At 50.3% G+C, this 21781-nt stretch overlaps 1 protein-coding gene across 1 annotated transcript in view; it reads right to left on the reverse strand.

Annotated features, from left to right (window-relative positions):
- The window catches only part of ABCA13 (ATP binding cassette subfamily A member 13), a 260151-nt gene that overhangs the window by 136410 nt on the left and 101960 nt on the right, over positions 1-21781 (reverse strand). Inside the window, 6 exon segments of the mRNA XM_032642592.1 lie at positions 2043-2107; positions 11505-11716; positions 11719-11734; positions 12119-12276; positions 16045-16241; positions 20353-20561. Of these exon segments, the coding sequence (XP_032498483.1) occupies positions 2043-2107; positions 11505-11716; positions 11719-11734; positions 12119-12276; positions 16045-16241; positions 20353-20561 (857 nt within the window).

A 21781-nucleotide genomic window follows, 5' to 3' on the forward strand; every position in this document is an offset into this window, starting at 1 on the left:
CACCACATCCGGGGCATCCCCGGTGAGGAGGAGCTGGGGCAGCCTCACGGGGCCAGGGCAGGGGGTCCCGACCTCGCCTCAGCACCGGCCTCCCTTCCTTACGCGGCAAATCTGATAACAGCCCTCCTCAAACAGAGAGGCAAAAGGTAAACCCGGAAAGCACAGCACGAACTGGGCGACCTGGCCCGGCCCTCCTGCCAGGCTCCCTCGTAGGGTGGTCATTGGGGTCCACAGACTCTGTGCAGTGAACCTGCCCCCATTCCGGCCAAACAGCCCGTGAGAGCAGATTCTGTATACAGCTGATGATGCAAAGTTGGGAGCAAACAGAGAGGCCCATGGACTGCAGCCTCCAGCCAGGCACATCTAAAGGACGACGCACTGAACCTCGGCCAGGCCCACGGACCCCCCCACTGGTTCCTCCTAAAGTATCGCACAAGAAAAGCGGCCTCTGAAAGAACAGATGTGGGAGCTCCCTGGCGGTCCAGTGGTTAGGACTCTGCACTTTCACCACCGCGGCCCAGGTTCAATCCCTGGTCGGGGAACTGAGATCCCACCAGCCATGCAGTGCGGCCAAAAAAAAAAAAGGAAGAAACAAAGAACAGATATGCTAAATTGACTGTACTGCTTACAAACATCAAACTAAAATACAGTTAATAAAAGAGCAGTGAATAAGTTTAAAGTCCCGGAAGAAAACATTTTTAAAGAAACTACCATCTTGAAAGATAAAAGATTGATAATAGCACTGAGAGCAGAGCTGCAGAGGCACAGCTGGAGAAGAAAATGCGTATCTGAAAGAACCCCCTCATCTGTAGATCCTCCCTGAGAGCCAGCGTGTACAGGCTCTGGCTCTTTGGTTTCTGTCCTCAAAAAAGGTGTAACACAGGGATTGAGATAAAAATGTAAACAACCCAACACACTGTAAACTAATGTAATGTGGTGGGCAGTGCTTCAAGGATTGGAATCAAAGACGCAGTCCTGGGAGGTTTGGGGGAAAGTGGGGACATTTAGGCAGAATCCTTAAGACCCACCAGGAGATGTTTGAAGGCAGTCAAGGAAATCTGGATGTTTAAAGACCAGCACATGAGCTATTAACCAGTGTGGCATATTCGGCGGATAACTGTGTGAAGCGCTGAGTACGCGTGGCAGGTGGAAGAAGGTGAAGCCCTTTACCAGATGCTTTGAAGATTAGGGTTGACAGGCTTTACTGCACTGAAGGTCACATGATGAGAGGCACATTATGATACAAAGTAACATTTTATTATAAAACAAGCAGCGCTCTCTCATGAGGCTGGGCTTGTGGTGAAAATAGTGGTTAATACTTCCGGCTACATTTCAGATTCACCTGGGGACCTTGTTTTAAATGCTGATTTCCAGGTCCCACCTCAGACAGAATCAGATTTTCACAGACTCAGAGATTAAAATCTGCTTTAAAAAGAAAAAGAAGAAAACAAAACTTCCCAGGGGATTCTAATGCTCAGCTGGGTTAAAGAATTGCTGATTTGGGCTTCCCTGGTGGCGCAGTGGTTGAGAGTCCGCCTGCCGATGCAGGGGACACGGGTTCGTGTCCCGGTCTGGGAAGATCCCACATGCTGCAGAGCGGCTGGGCCCGTGAGCCGTGGCCGCTGAGCCTGCGCATCCAGAGCCTGTGCTCCGCAACGGGAGAGGCCACAACAGAGAGAGGCCCGCGTACCGCAAAAAAAAAAAAAAGAATTGTGATTTAATGCACAACTAATGGTGATTCACATATAACTCTCATAAAGCATTATTAAATCAGCAGATAGAGAGACTCTAGTGCTAGAAAAGGTATATTAAGCTAAATTCGATCCTTCATCATATAAACGTAGACACGAATACAAAATACCCCCTTACTGATCATTTTAGGAGATTCTAATGCCGGATAACACTGATGCATGGCATTATGTATGCAGACCTATTAGGGCAATTACATGAATTATCTAACTCAAGCAGAAATAACTGAGATGTTGGTTGCCAAACCCCTAGATTCCAAAATGACTGCTGAGATGATTGCTTGCTGTCCTCACGGCCTCTGGCTCAGGAGCTGTTTCACCGCCAAGACAGACGCCTCACTGTTTCCATTCAAGAGGACCTGAAAGTCACCGGTGGGCCCGGGGGCTTGTGCCTCCACCACACCTCTGGTCACTGCCCGCCGGAAGCCACACCCCTCGGGTCAGCATCCTTCGACTGCACATCTGGCCACCGCAGCTGCTACCACACTGTGCACCTTCTCACATACGTGCACCACAGGCCGTGACTGCAAACCCCTGTTCAAGTCACAGCGGGCGCTACAAAATGGAAAAAGCACGTGACCATCTGGGTGGTGGATTTGCCTGGTGATAGAGGAGCTGGGCCCGGGTCAGACTACGTCCCTGTGCCCTCTGGCCATGCTCCAGAGGGGACCACCACAAGCGTCACTGTGGCATGGGGACGGCTCCATCTTTCAATCCATGTAAACCAGGATTTGAATCCAGTCTCAGCCACCAACATGCTGTGTGACTTCTGAAAGCTTACCTAACCTCTCTGGATGCCATTTCCCCCAGTTGTAAAATAGAGACTTGTAGTATTTTCCCTTGAGGTAATGAGGATTATTATTACCACATTTATGAAACTACCAGTCCTAGTAAATGCTCATCAGACAGCCTCAGTAAGTCCGTGGGGAAAGGTGTTTCTTATATTAAGAAAAACAAATTTTCCCCACCTTCCCATATATGTTAATTAGACACAAATTGGAAAAATAAAGAGCTAAGATAGTTGATGTCAGTTATCCAACCACCAATCAAATATTCACAGCTAAACTCATGTAAGTATTCGTATGAATAATTGAACAGACAAAACTGGAATACTGGACCAAATTGTTACAAATTATCTCATTTGACTTATGAGTGCAATTATATTCAAGGACTCCAGTTACATCCATAATTATTCATTCCCATTTACACTGACCATAAAATTACTTAGGGAAGATGTCCAAAGACTCTTTTTGGTCAGGTGGCTTCAATCGTTAAAAGATTACTTAAAGACTCAGCATCCAGCCCAGAATGCGATCTCCACGTTGCCAAGTTCATCCAAATATTCGTGAAGATTTTAAAACAAAGCATTATAAATGTAATGCCTTCAAGTCAATTTTTGAAAAATGAATGTTCCAAAAGAAAACAGGGCAAACAGCATGCCTGAATATGCAGTTCCTTTTAAAAAAAATACAAAATAACTAATATATGTTTATTGCAAAATCAGATATTTTATGTAAGAAAATGTATCTGGAAAATAAATTTTCAGATTATCAATATGGTAAGGATTAAAAACAATGTCCATCCCTATTATTACTGAGTGTTTTAGGAAATGGGCCTTCTTAACAGTGCTGCTGGGAGAACAGACCTGTTCAGTCTTTCTGGGGGAGGCAAATATGAACCACCTTTGATCAGCTTAATTCCAATCCAAGAGCTGGATTTGTCAAAAAGCAATAGAAATTCATCAAATATAGCAAACAAGGTGGTTTGTTACATCTTATAAGAATAGTAGCAAGAAGTTGTCTGACACAGGGGATTAATTGAACAATTTAAAATACAACCACTCAATGGAGAAAAATGTGTTACAAAATAACACATATAGAATGAATATAATTTACTAACAATACTAATATTAAACTAGAAAAATTATTACTGTTTTGGTGTATATACTTTAGTGAAAAGTTGTTGTCTTTTATGAAATAATTTCTACACTCTGTACACTATTTGAATTTGACCAAGTGATTTTTTAGATTCAAAAATTAAAGTGGTACTTCCCTGGTGGCGCAGTGGATAAGACTCTGTGCTCCCAATGCAGGGGGCCCAGCTTCCATCCCTGGTTAGGGAACTAGATCCCACATGCAGGCTGCAACTAAGAGTTCGCAAGCCACAACTAAGGAGTCCACGAGCCACAACTAAAAGGAGCCCATCTGCCACAACTAAGACCCAGTGCAACTAAATAAATAAATATCTTTTTAAAAAAGTTAAAGTACTATATACATTTTCAACCTACTGATTAAAAATTTCTATTTATTTGTGTGGTGAGATCATGCTACTTTTTCTTCTTCACAGTTTTCTGGTTTTTTGAACAATGAATATTTATGCATCTTGTAATCAATAATTATTCTGTAAAGACTGTATACTTATTTGGGAGATGCACGATTTTGTGAAATAGAAATAGTATCTTTCTTTGTTCACTGAGTTAAGAGAATTTTAGAGTTGTGGATCTTTAAAATAATGTAATTCAAACCTTTCACTTATTTATAAATACACACAGTTCAGGAGAAATTGTGAAGTGAGTTAACTTGGGAGAACAAAGCACAGCATTTATTACGTGTTAAGTGCTATGCTAGTTCCTTAGGTTTTCTCTTTGAATAAAGTTCTCAAAGCTTTTAATCTTCTAATAGAGTCAAACGTAATGAAACATGACAATTGACCAACACAGTGTACTGTATTTAACAGTGGGTCAGACTTCTCCAAGGGGCTGCCACTGCCAGGAATTCAAGGAGTAAAAGGTGTTCTCTGACAGGTAGGGAGGGTGCTTGGCGTGGGGAAGATCTCCGTGGAGTAGACATGGGTTCTGAGTCAGAAACATGGTACATCAGGTATTAGGGATATGGCCAACCCTCCATATCTGCCTCAGAAAATATTCAAGAAAAAAAACTCCAGAAAGTTCCAAAAAGCAACACTTGTATTTGTCACACACTGGTAACTAGTTACTGAGCATATATATTGTATCAGGTATTATAACTAAGCTAGAGATGATTTAAAACATACAGGAGGATGTGTGTAGGTTATATGTAAATACCACACCATTTTATATAAGGGACTGAGCATCTAGGGATTTTGGTATTCACAGGGGTCCTGGAACCAATCCCACATCAGATGCTGAGGGATGACTATATTTTCTACTGCGCCCCAGTCATGATCTGGGACTCCAAAATCATTAGCAGACAGGAAAAGGCTTAAATCATTTCATCTGTTCTCACCAATCCAGAAAACAGAATCAGCAAGCTGTATGGAAAACTAACAGTGCCAGATGGCTCCTGGGGGGTAGGCTTTTAATCAAACAGGTAAACACCTGCAGATGGGCATTAATGTTGAAAATGTGTCCCAGCACCAGGACTCGGGAATCCCAACCTCGTGTGGACACACTGACGTCTGCACAGGCAGTGTGCCGCCAGTGACCCCATTCAGGGCACAAAAGACGTAGGTGGGGTGGTCCCCAATCTTTGTCCTGGTAAAGACTATAATTGTATGACATTTATGCAAATTATGACTGAATTATGAATAATAATTCATACCATTTAAAGAAGAAAAACTAACAAAATCAAATATCCTCCTATTAAGAGAGGAAGGAAGGGGGGGACAGGGGAGGGAAGGAGAGGTAAAGAGAAAAAAGAGAAAATCGAAAAAAATGGGAAAAAAGTAAAAGGAAAGGAGAAATTTTGTGACACATTGGTTTGCTTATTAATATAACATAAAACCCAAAATACAGGGCTTCCCTGGTGGCGCAGTGGTTGAGCGTCCGCCTGCCGATGCAGGGGACACAGGTTCGTGCCCCGGTCCAGGAAGATCCCACATGCTGCAGAGCAGTTAGGCCCGTGACCCATGGCCACTGAGCCTGCACGTCCAGAGCCTGTGCTCTGCAATGGGAGAGGCCACAACAGTGAGAGGCCCGCATACAGCAAAAAAAAACACAAAAAAACAAAAACCAACAAAATACAATTATTTCTTAAATATTAAACATGGTGATATAAAAATATACAAAATTTAAAACCATGCTAGATTACTGTAACCTTGCTTTTGAAAAGTAAAAGGAGTAGTATGTTTAATTCTTTAAAAAGCTAACAAGTAGACTATATTTATCTATATTGTTTTAATAATAATCTCACAGCTCTATATTACCCAACTTTTATGATGCTTTACCTGTTTTCTTGTAACAATCATACTATTTTATTGTACATGATTTTTCTTAAAAAAAGAGAAAAATAGGTGATAGTGTAATTTTCTACATGAAAAGCCACTGAAGGTTCCAATTGCTGTACAGGTATATATCCTTGATCTGATTCTTTGAAAAGCACTATGATTGTTGAAAAGATGCTCAACATCACTAATTATTAGAGAAATGCATATCAAAACTACAACGAGATATCACCTCACACCAGTCAGATTAGCCACCATCAAAAAATCTACAAACAACAAATGCTGGAGAGGGTGTGGAGAAAAGGGATCACTCCTACACTATTGGAGGGAATGTAAATTGGTGCAGCCACTATGGAGAACAGTATAGAGGTTCCTTAAAAAACTAAAAATAGAACAACCATTTGACCCAGCAATCCCACTACTGGGCATATATCCAGAGGAAACCATTTAAAAAGATACATGTACCCCGATGTTCACTGCAGCATTATCTACAATAGCCAGGACATGGAAGCAACCTAAATGTCCATCAACAAAGGAGTGGATAAAGAGGATGTGGCATATATACACAATGGAATACTACTCAGCCATAAAAAAGAATGAAATAATACCATTTTCAGCAACATGGATGGACCTAGAGGTGATCATACTAAGTGAATTAAGTCAGACAGAGAAAGACAAATATCATATGATATCACTCATATGTGGAATCTAAAATATGACACAAATGAACTTACCTATGAAACAGAAACAGACTCAGAGACGTAGAGATCAGACTTGTGGTTACCAAGGGGGAGGGGGTTTGGGGGAGGGAAGGGCTGGGAGTTTGGAGTCAGCAGATGCAAACTAGTATATATAGGATGGATAAATAACAAGGTCCTACAGTAGAGCACAGGGAACTATATTCAATATCCTGTGATAAACCACATGGAAAAGAATATGAAAAAGAATGTATGTATATGTATAACTGAATCACTTTGCTTACAAAACACTATAGATCACCTATACTTCAATAAAAATTTTTTAAAAAGCATTATGATCGTGACACCCAAAATGTTAAAAGAATCAAATTAGGATTTCACTTTGGAATAGGGTCATCCCTTACACCTAGCCACGTTTTTTGAATAATTTAAAGGTTGCTGAAACTCCTTTGTTTAAACCTGCCTTGAAAAGATAGTGACTTGACCTTCAGAGAACCAGGGTACAGCCTGGCTCTGCCACCAACTACATACATCCCCTGGGCTGGTCGCAAGCTCAGAATTTGGGCTTTCTCTTAAATGCACCAAAGACAGGTCCTCCTGAAGCTTCTCAACAGCCTCACACTTGGGTTTTCAAACCTGAGCTCCCTCCAAAGTTCTAACAGATGGTTAGGAAAAGGACCTGGGGACACCTCCGGCTGCATCCCCATCGCGACCTCAGCCTTGGCCCTCACCTCTGGTTCTGCTCTGCGTGGGTCAGATGGATGAGGGACGGATGGACGCTGACCAAATGCTGTACCCAGCACCCCCGTCTGTTTCTCACCTCACTGAGCTGAGGCTCTCCCCAACCCCACCCCAAGGCCATTCTTCCTACTTGGGAAACACCCCCTGTGCATTTCCCCAGACCCCCACCCCCGACGTCCTCTCTCGGCTGTAACAGTCATGCCTGATGGGCCTCACACAAAGCCGTCTTCAAGCCACCAGCTGTGGGCCCATCTCAATCTGATTTCAATCAGTGTAAACAAGAACGCTGAAGTGGGTGATGAGGCAAAGAGATGAGTTTGTGGTTTTAAGAGAGGCAAAGAGAGCTGCTCAGACACCCCACGGCATCTCATGCCATCAGGGAGGAGGGAACGGAGGTACCGGTTCAGGACGCCCGGCTCACCCCGCCTCTGCTCTGGCCAGGAGGTGAGTGTGGAGGAGGGTGCCCTGGAGGGCACGTCTGTCTTCAGCTTCCTGAAGACTGACAGGCCCACAAAGGTTTCCCCAAGATGTCCTGTCGTTAAGTCTGAGGCAGTGACTACCCTAAGAGAAGTAAAACACATTCTTTGTCAAATATTTCATGAGAAGATGTGATTCCAGTTCAGGAAGTGAGGATTGTAACTATTCACCACCAGCCTTAGGCACTTTCTCTGGCAGGTCTGATCTGCGCGCTGGCGAGAACTCCGTCTCCACACACTTTCCCTGCTTCCCGAGGCCTCAGCGGAAGCTGCTGCTTTCTGGCACCAGCATTAACCCGCCCAAGTCTATTTCATTCCCATTTTCATTCTGGCAGACGGTTTTCTACAAAGCACCCACGGTCAGCTCTCTGCTGATTTTAGCGAACACGGCACACAAACCTTCTTTGGCGTGTATAACTGGCAGCAGACACGTCTCCTCTCCACCTCTCCTGCATATGTTTGAAGTTTGAGGAAATGGGGACGAAGAAGCAAAGACAGCTCTGCGTCTAACGCCACAGCCAAGCCTAGGAGACACACAGAATCTGCAACAGCTCTGTAAAGAGGCAGAGAATGATGGCCTCCCGGGTAGGATGGGCTGTGCAAACAGGATGGTCTGAGAAAGCAAACGAGAGGCTGCAGATCCTCCAGATTAATCGTTGCCGAAATCACTTCCCATAATCACAGGAAGGGGCAATTAAGAATGAAGCACAGGCTCAGCTCGGTGCTCTGTGACGACTTAGAGGGGTGAGACTGTGCAGGGAACAGGAGGGAGGTCCAAGGAGGAGGGGGCATATGTAGACATGAAGCACAGGCTCAGCTCGGTGCTCTGTGATGACTTAGAGGGGTGAGACTGTTCAGGGAACGGGAGGGAGGTCCAAGGAGGAGGGGGCATATGTAGACATGTGGCTGATTCACTTTGCTGTACAGCAGAAACTAACACAACATTGTAAAGCAACTATAGTCCAATTTTAAAAATGAATAATAACGAAAAACAAACTAAAACTTCTCAAACTGCATTATGGTGATGGCTGCACAACTCAGTACATTTGCTAAATATTAATGAATTATCTATTTAAAGTCAGTTAATTTTACAGTATGTAAATTATACTTGAATAAAGTGGCTTAAAAAAAAGAATTAGGGCTTCCCTGGTGGCGCAGTGGTTGAGAGTCCGCCTGCCGACGCAGGGGACGCGGGTTCGTGCCCCGGTCTGGGAAGATCCCACATGCCGCGGAGCGGCTGGGCCCGTGAGCCGTGGCCGCTGAGCCTGCGTGTCCAGAGCCTGTGCTCCGCAACGGGAAAGGCCACAACAGTGAGAGGCCCGCGTACCGCAAAATAAAAAAAAAAAAAAAAAAAAGAATGAAATACAGAGGATTAAACGGAGGGAGAGAAGAGAAGTTTAGGTGAAGTGATGCGGGCAACCATAGCGTTATAAGAGTCTCAGTGCATCTCAGATCTCGCACGGCGGGGGGGGGGTGGAAACATGGCTTCTTAGAAAAAAGGCACAGCAGAGTCTTACAGGCAGAAAACAACAGTTTCCCAGATTCACTCTCTATCAGATGGGTTTGCGAAGTTTCACATCAAATTTGAACTTAAAGAGATGCTTATAGGGTGTTTTTCATAGCAGTGACCACAGACCACCTAAACCAAAGGAAAACTGGGGTGCTTGCTTAAAAATGTAAATGTCTAAGTCTTTGGAATCAACATTTGTGGAAAATGGGCCTAAGAAACTGCCAATTTAATAAACATCAGGTTATCTTGTTTTTTATATGTGTGTGTGTGTGTATATATATATATATATATATATATATATATATATATATAAAGTAGCCATCCTAACACACGTGTGGTGTTGCCCATCATGGTTTTGAATTCTGTTTCCCTGATGTTAGTGATGTTGAGCATCTTTTCACGTAACTGTTGGCCATCTGTACGTCTTCTTTGGAAATATGTCTGTTCAGGTCCTTTGCCCATTTTTAAATCAGGTTATTTGTTTCTTTGTTATTGAGTTGTAGGAGTGCCTTATACATTTTGGATATTAACCCCCTATCAGATATATGGTTTGCAGATATTTTCTTTCATTCTGTAGGTTGCCTTTTCATTCTGTTGTTTCTTTTGCTGTGCAGAAACTTTTGGCAAGAATATGGAAAGGTTAGAGCCCTTGTACACTCATATATATATATACATATATATATATATATATATATATATATAATGGAATATTATTTAGCCATAAAAAGGAGGGAAATCCTATCACGTGTGACAACATGGGTGAAGTCGGAGGACATTACAATAAGTGAAATAAGCTGGACCCAGAAGGATAAATAATTTGATTCCACTTATGTGAGGAATAAACTAGTCAAACTCATAGGAACAGAGCATAGAATTGTGGTTGCCAAGGTGCGGGAGGGGATAGGGGATTTGTCGTTCAACGGGTATAAAGTTTCAGTTAAGCAAGATGATTAGATTCCAGAGCTGTGCAGGCAACACCGTGCCCAGAACCAACTTAAAGTGTTTACTGAGAGGGCAGCTCTCACATAATGTGTTCTTAGCACACATAAAAAAAAAGAGGGAGATGCACGAGAACATTTTTGGATTTGTGAATGTTTACTACCTTGATTGTAGTGATGATGTCACAAACTAATCAAACTGTATACATTAAGTATATGGAGATTTTTTATATCAATTATACAATAAAGCTTTAAAAAAAAAAAAAGCACCCAGGGGACTTCCCTGGTAGTCCAGTGGTTGAGACTCCACACTTCCAATTCAGGGGGCAGGGGTTCGATCCCTGGTCGGGGAACTAGATTCCACACACACACACAAAAGCATCCGGGTGATGTTTTTGTTTTTGTTTTTGTTTTTGTTTTTGTTTTTGTTTTTGTTTTGCGGTACGTGGGCCTCTCACTGTTGTGGCCTCTCCCACTGCGGAACACAGACTCCGGACGCGCAGGCTCAGCGGTCATGGCTCACGTGCCCAGCCACTCCGCAGCATGTGGGATCTTCCTGGACCGGGACACGAACCCGTGTTCCCTGCATCGGCAGGCGGACTCCCAACCATTGTGCCACCAGGGAAGCCCCGGGTGATTTTTTAAAGATTCCTTTAAAAAGTTCTCTTCTCTTAAAACTATATCCTGAACACAGCACCTGGGGCTGTGACACATCAGTGAGCTGTCTGTCCCAGGACCTGCTCCTCCAAAGACCAGACATGCCTGCAAAGAAACCACACCCACCCCGAGGGGCTGGTGCCGGCCGGCTCTGTCCCAGGGAGAGGGGAGCAGAGTGGGGGGCACATTGCTCCCTTGCGTGACCTTCTGCACATCTTTGCCCACCGTGGGCCGGGACTTCTGGGCAGGACTAGGTCCACAGTGGAAAGAGAAAGGCGCCTCCAGGTGAGGAAATATGACCAGGCAGACTCCCGCTACTGAAACTGTTTGGACAGCCAGTGATTCTGGATTAAAGACACCAAAGTTCTCGAATATAGAAATGCTATTTCCCCTAAAGAACCACAGTCACCTGTCGGGTGTATTAAACGCCAGTCAGAGCTGGGAAATGAATGAAAATGCACAGCGTCCCCATCATGCCCAGAGAGGCAAAGCACGAATCAGAAAAGCCTGCTCGAGCAGCTTTCATCAGAAGGTACCTCTTCTAAGCTGGTGTCTGAGATCCCATAGCCCATCAGGTACAGGTGGTGAAGGTTCTGGTCCAGGGCCTGGAAAAGCCCTGTGAAGCAGGCTCTGTCTGCATCCTCAGGGATCGTGTAGCTCAGCTCGCCCCAGCTGCTGCCTCGGAGGGATGCCTGTGGGATGTAGGTCTGCATCGGAGACATGGCACAAGCTGTGTCCTTCGGGTCCCGGCCTCCAGAACAGAAGGCTATCCAAAAAAAAGTCAGGGAACAGCAAGGAATGTAAACCCAAACATACCAAATTTACATCAACTGATTTCACATCTATCCCTAAGCAAATTATTTTGAAATTCCAATTCTTGCTCCACACCCACCAGTGTCCATAATCTGTTTCTCCCTTTCGCAGGCACATCGTTTCCTCCATAAGGACTGAGACCCCAAGGACCTTGTGTCCTGTTCTGTCACCTCCCCGAGACCTACAGCAGGCAAGGCCCAGGCTGGATTTGGAATAAACACCTGCTGAGCGACCTGACCCCAACGTGGAAATGTTGTGACCGGGGAGCAGTCTGGATCTGTCTCCTCTGCCCCCCGAGGAGGTACGTGTCTCCCTGCAACTACCCCTGGGGTCTCACCTCCTTGCTGAGCATCAGGCAGAGCCCCTGCCCGTGGGCCTGGGTCGGGCTGGAGAGGGGGCCACAGCACCGCAGCCTCCCCTGCTGCAGCACTGCCACGTGGTCACTCGGCACCTCGGCCTAGTCCACGTGGTGGGTGGTGAAGATGACAGTCCGGCATCAGACCCACACAGCATGCCAGGGGTCCATCTCGAACCTCCGGTGGGGGAAGCCCATGCGGGAGTGGGTGGTGTCGAGAGCATCACAGGGTTTTAGGTTAGCCGAGGTCACCCCCCAAATCAGAAGCCCGGAAACGCCTCTGGGTTAGGACACGGCTTCTGCAAACCCTCCATCGTGAAGGGTGACACTGAGAGACAAGCCAGGGAGTCCCCGGGTCCAGCCGCCCCATCCGGAAGAGCTCACGGCAGCTGTGGCCACAGAGAGTGTGTTTCAGGCAGGTGGCAGGTGGCAGGTGGCAGGTGGCAGGTGGGGGGGCCCTCCCCAGGAAGAAAGGCCCCACCGAGCACAGGGCGCGTTGCCCCTTTTTGCAGAAACGAACGTTCGGCTCATACGTGTCCTCTATGAATTCTCTCGCTTGTCGAGTTTCACTACGTTTGCTGGGGGAGGAAAGGGGCCAGACTGACCTCAGAAGGCCAGAGGCCCTACAAGGTGTTTTCATAAAGTTCACTTCAGCCACCTGAAGGGAAGCCCTCAGGCCTACATCGAGCCCGTGCTACCTATTCTAGTTTACTGAATAGAAATAAACCCATTGATTGATTCTCACCTCAAAAGCAAATTTTCCAAGAGAGAAGCCCAAACACGTTTTTAACTCTACCAGATTTTATATTTTTAAATAGCAGAGAAAGATGGAAAGACCAAGATTCTCAATTCATTTTTTTTAACTGCATCTAAAAAGAAACCATGATATATAGACCCTAGAGCACAGTGGCCAATATCGCCACAGATGCGTCCCAAAGACCAAGGCCAACCCCCTGGCATGAGAGGTCCTTCGAGGCTAAGATAATGTGCTCAGTCCCTGATCTGAGGTTAGAGACAGTTTAGAGGCCAGATGATGTGTTTCCAGACGATCAAGTCATCTGAAAATGAAAGTTAGCTGGAATGTAAATTCCAAAAAAATGTAGATTAAGTTCACAGATGTTTGATGCTTCTCAGTGGACATTTAGGAAATTCAAGACACCCCCAAACCTCAAAGGACAAGTGTCGCTCAGTAAGACACCACTTTAGCGTTCCCCCAGGTCAGGTGGTGCGTTTGGTCCCCTCTCCTCGGAAAGTGGTCCTTCCCCAACCACTTCTCTTGCCTGTTTTAACAACAGTGATGAGCGGCCACTGGCCGAGCACCCACGTACCAGGCACTGAGCTGTGCGCTTCCACACACTCACTTCACACACAGCCCCACAAGGCGCGTGACTGTCTCCGCTTGCGAACTGGAGTCCAGAGGCGTGGGATCATTTCCCAGGTCGTCCAGGATGTGTAGAGCAGGAGGGGGAGGAGTGGACCAATTTGCTCTGGTACCTTTTCCGTCATTATTGGTCCTCCAAGGGAGGCCTGGAATCGCTGGTCCCAGGGTTGACCAGACCTCAGCACCAAGCATCACTCAGCAGGAAACGCGGATCGCATCCCAGGGAGTCAGAGCGCCCAACGCCCCGTGTTCTGCCAGCAGAGCCTCCTTCTATTCAGCAGGGATCACTTGCTTTTGTGCCGCCCTTAGTTCTGGTTTACAAAGCTGTGGCACAGCAGCCTGGAGGTTTGGGGCTGTTTCCAGACACTGCTACATGCTGATGCTTGAAAACCTATTTCCCTGCTGGTCCCACCCATCTTATCCTACTGATTTCACATGTCCGTCAGTGCGCAGATTCTTCCAAAGGAGCCTCCAAAGACAACCATTGCCAAATGACCTAGAACAGCAAGAATATGTTTAATTTATAACAACGGAATTTGAAGAAGCTGCCTGTTTCTGGGACTTTTATCATATCTGGTTTTCTGTGCAAAGTTACAGTTATGCTCACGACTCAAACGTTCTGTCAGCTGAGCCCTGAAGGCCCCAGCTGATTTTTAAAATAAACAAGAACCAAGAGCCTGTGGTGTTTACTGCGCACTGCAACTCAGGCGAGCAGAGTAACAATATCTTCTGACCTGCCCGCCTCTCACCCGTCCTCTTCATCAACCCCACTACCGGGGCAGGGAAAGGATTTATGTTCATTTTATCTCAAAACATCACCCGTCCCTTTAAGCGGTGTCCAAAGTCTCTTGCACAGAGGGTCACGATTTCTCATCCTACTTTTCTCCCCAAAGGGCCTGAGGTAAGAGGAGAGAGGGGCGAGCTGTGATCTCAGGGCAGTGGGCAGGGTGAGGGGCTCGGGCCCGGTGTGGTCAGCATCCTCTGGCCCCGGGTGATGACCAGGACCACCTGGTCCTGTCCCCGCCCCTGTGCAGCAGGGCCTCGGACAGGGTCAGCCCACGGCACGGGGCCCTCTGCTCCCCCGGGCCCCTCGGTCCTGCTGACCGCCAGCCCCCGAGTCTCCCCCGGCTTCCAGGGCCCACCTCACCCCTGTAGGCAGCATGCCTGGCAGGCTCTGCGCCCTCCCAGTGCAGAAGCCGGGGACTGTGAAAGTGCGGGACAGGCGCCACGGGTGCAGCCCTGGGCCAGCGTCCCGCTAGGCCTCATGAGCTCTGATGTGGCTGCACCGGGTCGGGAGGACCCCTCACCCCTGACCACCTCACGGTCCCGGAGCGGTCTCCCAGCCCAGGGCGGTCTGTGGCCTTTTCTGTCTTCTCCCTCCACGACCCCCCTAGGTTTCTGCAACAGAAAAGGACAGGGTGGTCCTTTCGGGTGTCCTCCCCGACCCCGGCCTTTAAGCTTCAAGGGATGAACAGGTGCATCTTTTCTGCCTTAAGGAGAGAATATGACGACTTTTCTCTGGTCCCTTCTCCCTGCATTTCTTAAGAAGCAAATCCTAATCTCCCCCAGGGAGGTGAAGGTCCCAGGTTAAGTCAAAAAGGCTTTGTACTCAAAAGTCCGAAAAGAAAAGAAAACCTTTTTTATTTATTATTTTTTTTGTGGTACGCGGACCTCTCACTGTTGTGACCTCTCCCATTGCGGAGCACAGGCTCCGGATGCGCAGGCTCAGTGGCCATGGCTCACGGGCCCAGCCACTCCATGGCATGTGGGATCTTCCCAGACTGGGGCACGAACCCGTGTCCCCTGCATCGGCAGGCGGACTCTAAACCGCTGCGCCACCAGGGAAGCCCAAGAAAACCTTTTAAAAGCTTCCATGGTAACCCTGCCGCCGTTGCTCCCATGCATGCCTAGCAGCAGCATTGGGTATGTTTCTCTCTTCCCGATGCTTTCTCCAAACTCCGGTGTTTCTGTGTGAAATGCAGTGCTTCCTGGCTGCAGTGCTTCAGAATCACAGCAGGAAATCAGAAGCCGGAAGTCAGTAACTACCCATCTAACGCCCTAAGTTGGAAGTACTATACACAATAACACAGGTGAGAAACACGAAACTTCCAAAGCCCAGCCCAGGCTCCACCCTTGGCTCGGGGAACCTCCTCTGTGGCCGTAAGCAAACCCCAGCCCTTATCTCTGTGACTCGGTTTCCTCCCCGAGAAAATGGAGGGCCTTTTCCAGATTATAGCTGGGACACCCCTCCTTGTAATCCCAGAATTACTCCAGAATGGAGCCCAACGTGGATGCGTGCAGTGTCCACTGACATCAGGCGTGACAAGCTCGGATGGCCCCACTGCTAAGCTGGCTGAGCAACCCCCAGAAGCCCGGCACCACAGGGATGCTGCACGACGGGTGTGTCTCCGTGCGCTCCTGGGAAATTTCTTTCCCCGAGAAGGATGACGTATTGGGATACGCCCCTCGCTCCCCTCCACCACGGCGGTACAGCGGGAGGAGAACGCGGAGCGCTGCCTGGTCCCGCTTTCTTGGTATTCGAGGAGCATGTCCCAGACGCCACGGCAGGAGCAGGGGTCCACCCTGCTGGTGGGCTCGTCGAGGACCACGGTCCTCAACGCCTCGAGGAAGGCGATGCCGAGGGACAGCTTCCTCCACGCGCCCCCTGAGAGGGCGCGGGCGTGTTGGGGCTGGTGCTGTGCCAGCCCCACGTCCTGGAGAGTTCTGGAACGAGAACACAGCCCTCACCTCCCCGAACTCCTAATCCCACTCCACAAACAATGCCTTGTGAGGACCGAGCTCTTTCTAAGTGGCCCAGAAACACGGAGGAGGCCCAGGACCCACGTTGCCCACGAGTCGTGAGGCGACAGCACCGGCCTCCGAGGGGCCCAGATGGAGCCACGTCAGGGGACCCAGCGCGGGGCCTCGTGAGCAGGACCTTCCCTTAGGTCCCGTTTGTAGGAAATACGTGCTGTCTCCTCTCTGGGCTTCACTCACACCTGCTGCCGAGGGCCCTCAGTTCCCTCGGGACTCTGTGGAGGCCGGTGGGGTGGCCAGAGCAGCCCACCAGGCGCGTCTGCGGAAGGTCTGGACTCTGGTCCACGTGCGCTACATCTGGAGCAGCCCCTTCCTGACTGAGGAATGACCAGACGCCGTTAGAGTGGGGATCGGCCCCCTCTTACCTCCGGGAGCCTTCAGTCTCCACGCTGATTTCAGACGCCCGGCATCTCCCAACGAGAGGAGCCACCGCCGTCTTTCCTCACAGGTAACCTTTCACTCTGAGTCCCGTGAACTCTTGGGAACACTTAGTTCCCCCCACCTACTTAATGTCACTCTCTGTGCAGCCCCTCTTAGAGCAGTGCCCCCCCCCGAAACCCTCCCCTGAGCACCCACAGCCAGTGGATTCCCTCCCATGGAGCTGCAGGTGGGTCACAACTTCCTGGAGGCCACGGAGCAGCCAGAGAGGACGAGGCGTGGGAGGGATCACAAGGTACCACTCAGCCTGGCTTCAAGACGGTCAGCTCCTAGAAACTGCAAACCCCCAGGCAAAGAGGCTGACTGGTAAAATCCCAGGGACCCGCCCGCCTGACCACCGAGGAAATGCTTCGTGTCCGTTTCACTGTTTGAGGATTTCTCATCCCGACCCAGAAGGAGCCCAGGAGAGCTTCTCAGGTCTGGTTGTCGGTCTGCCCGCCTGACGGTTGGTTAGCGTCCCCGTGCATTCCCTGCAGGGTGAACCTCAACTTACATTTGGAGCCATTCTCGCCCTTGTTTTTCAGGTGCTCCCACTGTGGACAGCAGCCCAGTTGGGAGGAAAAGGACAAGCGGTCCATCTCAGCAGGGGACTGCCTTCACCATCATTCCCATTAGACCCCCAACCCCTCCCCGGCCAGGTGACTCCAACACCAGAGGAGGTGAATTTATTAAGCCCACGTTAGTCCCACATGGACCGGCAGAGAAAACCAACAGCAAAACAAGGCAGTGAGATGTCAGATGTTCTCAAACACGCAGGTCCTAATTCCATTTCTATGTTATACCAAAACCCTGCCCGTTCTCTCTCCACCTTGAACTCAGCACACTCATGCGATCCACGCCAGGCCACACCCCGGACCCAGCTGCTTCCGGCAGCCGCAGCTCCACCAGAGGCTCGATCCCACGCGTCCTCCTCTGACCACATCCTTTCTCCAGCCATCGCTCACCCACAAAACCCGACTCTCCTCTGGGCCCCCCAGCCCCTCCCTGCCCTCTGCGTCCACAGGCTCTGCCCTCCGCAGAGTCGCCCCCCCCACGACAACCCTCCCCGCCACTCCCAGGACGTTGCCCAGCAAGCCACCGCCCGCATCTGCCTCAGTGGTTCACTCCGTATTCGAAACACCCTCTTCTCTTCCATCTTGATAACGTCCCATTTCTTTGCTCCCTTTTGCAGCAAGACTCCGGGGAAGAAGTGCGGTTTCCAGCCCCCTCCTTCCGTCCTCTCTCTACAGACTCCAGAGAGATCTCCCTCCCCACTGTGCTACTGAGATGTCTCTGCCCAAGTCACCAGCCACTTCCTTACCCTAAGTCCAGAGGTCGTGTTTCAGTCTTCATGTTAGCTGACCCTCCTCAATGGACTGGTCCCTCCTCAGTCCCCACCGGTCCCTCCCCCTCATCCCTGGCAGGTCCCTCCTCATCCCTCCATCCTCTTCACACTGCAGGGTCCAGGGCTCGGTGCCCTGTCCTCTCCCCATGTCCACCTGCACACCTGTCCTCTTGGGTCTCTTCACCATTGAACAAGCCAGCCTGCAGCTGGAGCCCTGCGGTGCTCACCAGAATGCTCGACACTGACGCTACCTGCATCACGGCATCCCATTGATAAAGTGCCTCCTTGACTTCTCCTCCCTCCTCCTCCAAATAAAAGGCAGAACAGTAAAGACCTGACTCTTGACAAAGGTTCCCTCTGAGGCGTCCACCCAGGATTCCGTTTGCCTTGAACAGGATTGTAACGAAGCTCCTCATTAAGGAAACCAAGCACTGCCACGGGAGCTGACAGTGAGTTCAGCTGCGAGTCAGGGGCTTCAGCCGCCGCTCCTCTAATTGAGAACAGCTGTCCTAAAACATGATCGCACCCCGACCACCTCTGTGCACAGCAGCCTCGTTGCCAGGTAACACGCAGCAAACTGATAACCACCGAGGTTGCTGCACCCACATCAAAAGACGGAGCCCGCAAAGCGTCGTTAGGAGCTACGTTGGGACCCAGCCACTAGCAGAGCAGAGTCTGCCATGGTCCAGGGTAGGCGCACACTTTGAATGAAAATTGGTGCCCCGTGACTTTTATAAAAATGTAGGTGGCACGTAACCAATCTGTCCTTTAGCAACACGCGTCACTTCTCTGCAAGTACCTGCTGTCGTTTAGGATGGGCTTGACTAGTGCAAAGGAGATATTTTCCTGTGTCTTCGAGACCCCACGGTCACTGGCGTGGCTGTCATCAGCAGCCACTTCTGAAGACGTGTTGTGAGCCCACCCCCTGCAGTGGAGAACAGCCTCTAGACGCCACTTACCGGCCAACAATGTGAACTAGGGCACCATCTCTGATTTAAGGACTCGTGTTCCCTGAGGTTGGGGCTGCCTCGGTTCAGACTTAATTCGCATCTGACCCTGCGAGCGTGAGCGTCCACCTGCATCTGACCTGCTCCACACCCGCTGTCCCTAAACACAGTCCCCCGTTTCAAGGGAGATCATCCAAAGAAGCACTGCTCTCTTCCAGGCGTGGAGAATACACCTGCCCGGAGACGGGCGCTGCTGGAGAGACAGGGGGTTGTTCTCCAGCACTGCTCCCAACCGCAAGGTTTTTCTGTTTCACGTGGTGAGGAACAGGGTCTCTGGGGACGGAGCACTCCCAAGCCCTGCACGCTTTCTCCTTCACTACCCGCTGACTGTAAACCCTCACTTTACAAAATGAATCTTGCAAAACTATTTCAAGGCAGCGATACGCGGTCACGTGTGACAGTTCCTTAGATGCCCGTTTTCTTCTGAGGCCCGTGCAGTACTGACCATCCGTCCTCACACCCCGGCCCCAAAGCAGCATCTCCCCGCTGCGGGTCAGGCCTGCCTGACGTCCTGTTTCGTGAAGTCGGCCTGAGAACAAGGAGCCTCCACACTGGCCCGGCTATGCATCCCCCCGAGGGCCAAGCCCAGCGTGGGCCACGCCCTCACACCCACGCCGGCCGTGTCTTCTACATCAGTGGCTCCCCTGCTGGCTTAAGGCCCCACCTGGCCCTGTCCTTCCCCCTCGCCCCCTTCCACACCCACCTCCCAGAGACGCCACTTTGTGTCCTGACCAGGAACTCAGGTCCCCTCTGCCCTCTGGGCTCAGCTTCTGCGCATCCCGGTGAAATGGGAGGAGCTTCTGTGGCCTCCCAGCCCGCCCCGCTGCCCAGCCCTTCCTCCGCTCGCCACACACGTCCCCCCAGAATGCATCCTGACCCCAGACCCTTCCTGGCCCCACCTTGGACACCCAGCTGGTCAACGTGGTCTTGAACAGCCCTCAAGCCTGGGCCTCCGTCGCAACCATGACCCAGGCTCTCAGCGGCCTCTCTGCGTCCCGTCCCTCTCAGGGCTGGCACCCAGCCAGGGCCACCGGTACACCCGCGGCGCTGCAGGCTGCTCGGCCCCTGCTGCCTGTAACCACCTGCCCGCAGGGTAGCATCCGGGCTCCTCGGCAGGACCGCTTAGGCTCCTCCGCCCTCTCCTCACCCCCTCCGCCCGTCCTTTGCACCTTGGGACACCCAGAAGCACCCACACCTGTTACACACCCACACAGGGCAGGCGGCGGGGGCAGAGGTGGCTGCCCCTCACCTACGGACATGGCCACGCAGCTCCTGATGGGTCCCCCGTGGTGCCTTCAGGGAGGGGGATAGCAGCAGGTGATCGAGCACTGTGAGGGGGGCAAACAGGACGTGGCGCTGCGGACACGTGCCCAGCTCTGCCCTGACCGAGGGTGCCTCTGTCTGCAGGTTCCTGCCATTGACTGCAATGGCTCCGGATGGCAGCGGGGGTAGAGCCCCCTCAGCAAAGATCTGCAGAGAAAGAAGACACGTAAGTGGGGGGGGGGGGGTGCCGCCCTGACCCCCAGCGGTCCCGGGGACGCCTGCAGCCTGCGGGGGGTCGCACCCAACCTCCCGCCTGCTGCCTCCTACACACGGAGGCAAAAAATGGCAGGAGCTCAGCGGGACGTGGGCCTGCGGTCTGTTCATGCTCCCCTGGGAGGTGCTGTGGCCACCGACCTCAGAGCTGCAAGTGTAGGATGGTGACTCCGAGTCTGTCGTCACAGACGAGGAAGCAAGCTGGAGATACAGCCAATCACCCAAGTCCTCACTGGATGTGAGGCGAGCAGAGATGCAACCTCGGCCCCCAGACCTGCAGCCAGGCCTCATTCCTCTACAGGTGGCTGGAGCCACCTGTCTGCCACGTCAAATCCACGACAAGCCGAGGCCCGTCTCCAGAAACTCCTGTCTGCCTTGCCCACAGGACACCTGCGGACTGCCCAGTCTGCTAGTTCAGGGAGTTTATTATTCATGCTTTAGACTATGTTCTTTTTCTCCAAAGTGAGCTATACACCCACCACAAGACCTAGCAAACCACTCCTAACTAACTTACAGAAAGAAATTAAAATGTGTGTCCACACAAAGGGGTCTACGTGAATGTTCCTAATCCCCAAAACCTGGGCACAACCTCAACGGCCACCAACAGGTGAAACAATAAACCAACTGTGGGGTTTCCACCACGTGGCATCCTCAGGACCAGACAGCTGATGCGACAGTACCACACATGGGTCTTCGAGCGGCGTGCCAACGGGGGACCCAGCACAACTCCACTTATAGGAAACGCTAGAGAATGCAAACTGTGTAACAGCAACAAACAGCAGGTCTGGTCACTCGGGGGCTAGGGTCCAGGAGGCACAGGGGCCTTGGGGCGGGGAGCGGCACAAACGTCGGAGTCCTGTTCCTCCCCCGGCTGCTGTGCAGCTGTAGCTAAGCCTGTCGGCCCATCAGATGCACACCTGGACACATACGGTTTGCTGCACGTGAAGTGCGCCTCAGTAACTTTGACTGACAACTGTGTGCTCTATAATGTTCAGACCTCTTCGGGGGATGCAATGGGACCGTGTGTACACATCTGGATGAGTCTCAGAGCTTCTCATTTCAAGCAGTGACCACCAGCCAGTGAACAGGCCTCTGAGCCTCTCCTCTGAGACCTGCCAGGAAGAGACATCCCTGGGGTGACT

Source organism: Phocoena sinus, chromosome 9 (genome assembly GCF_008692025.1).
Source record: "Phocoena sinus isolate mPhoSin1 chromosome 9, mPhoSin1.pri, whole genome shotgun sequence".
Taxonomy (NCBI): domain Eukaryota; kingdom Metazoa; phylum Chordata; class Mammalia; order Artiodactyla; family Phocoenidae; genus Phocoena; species Phocoena sinus.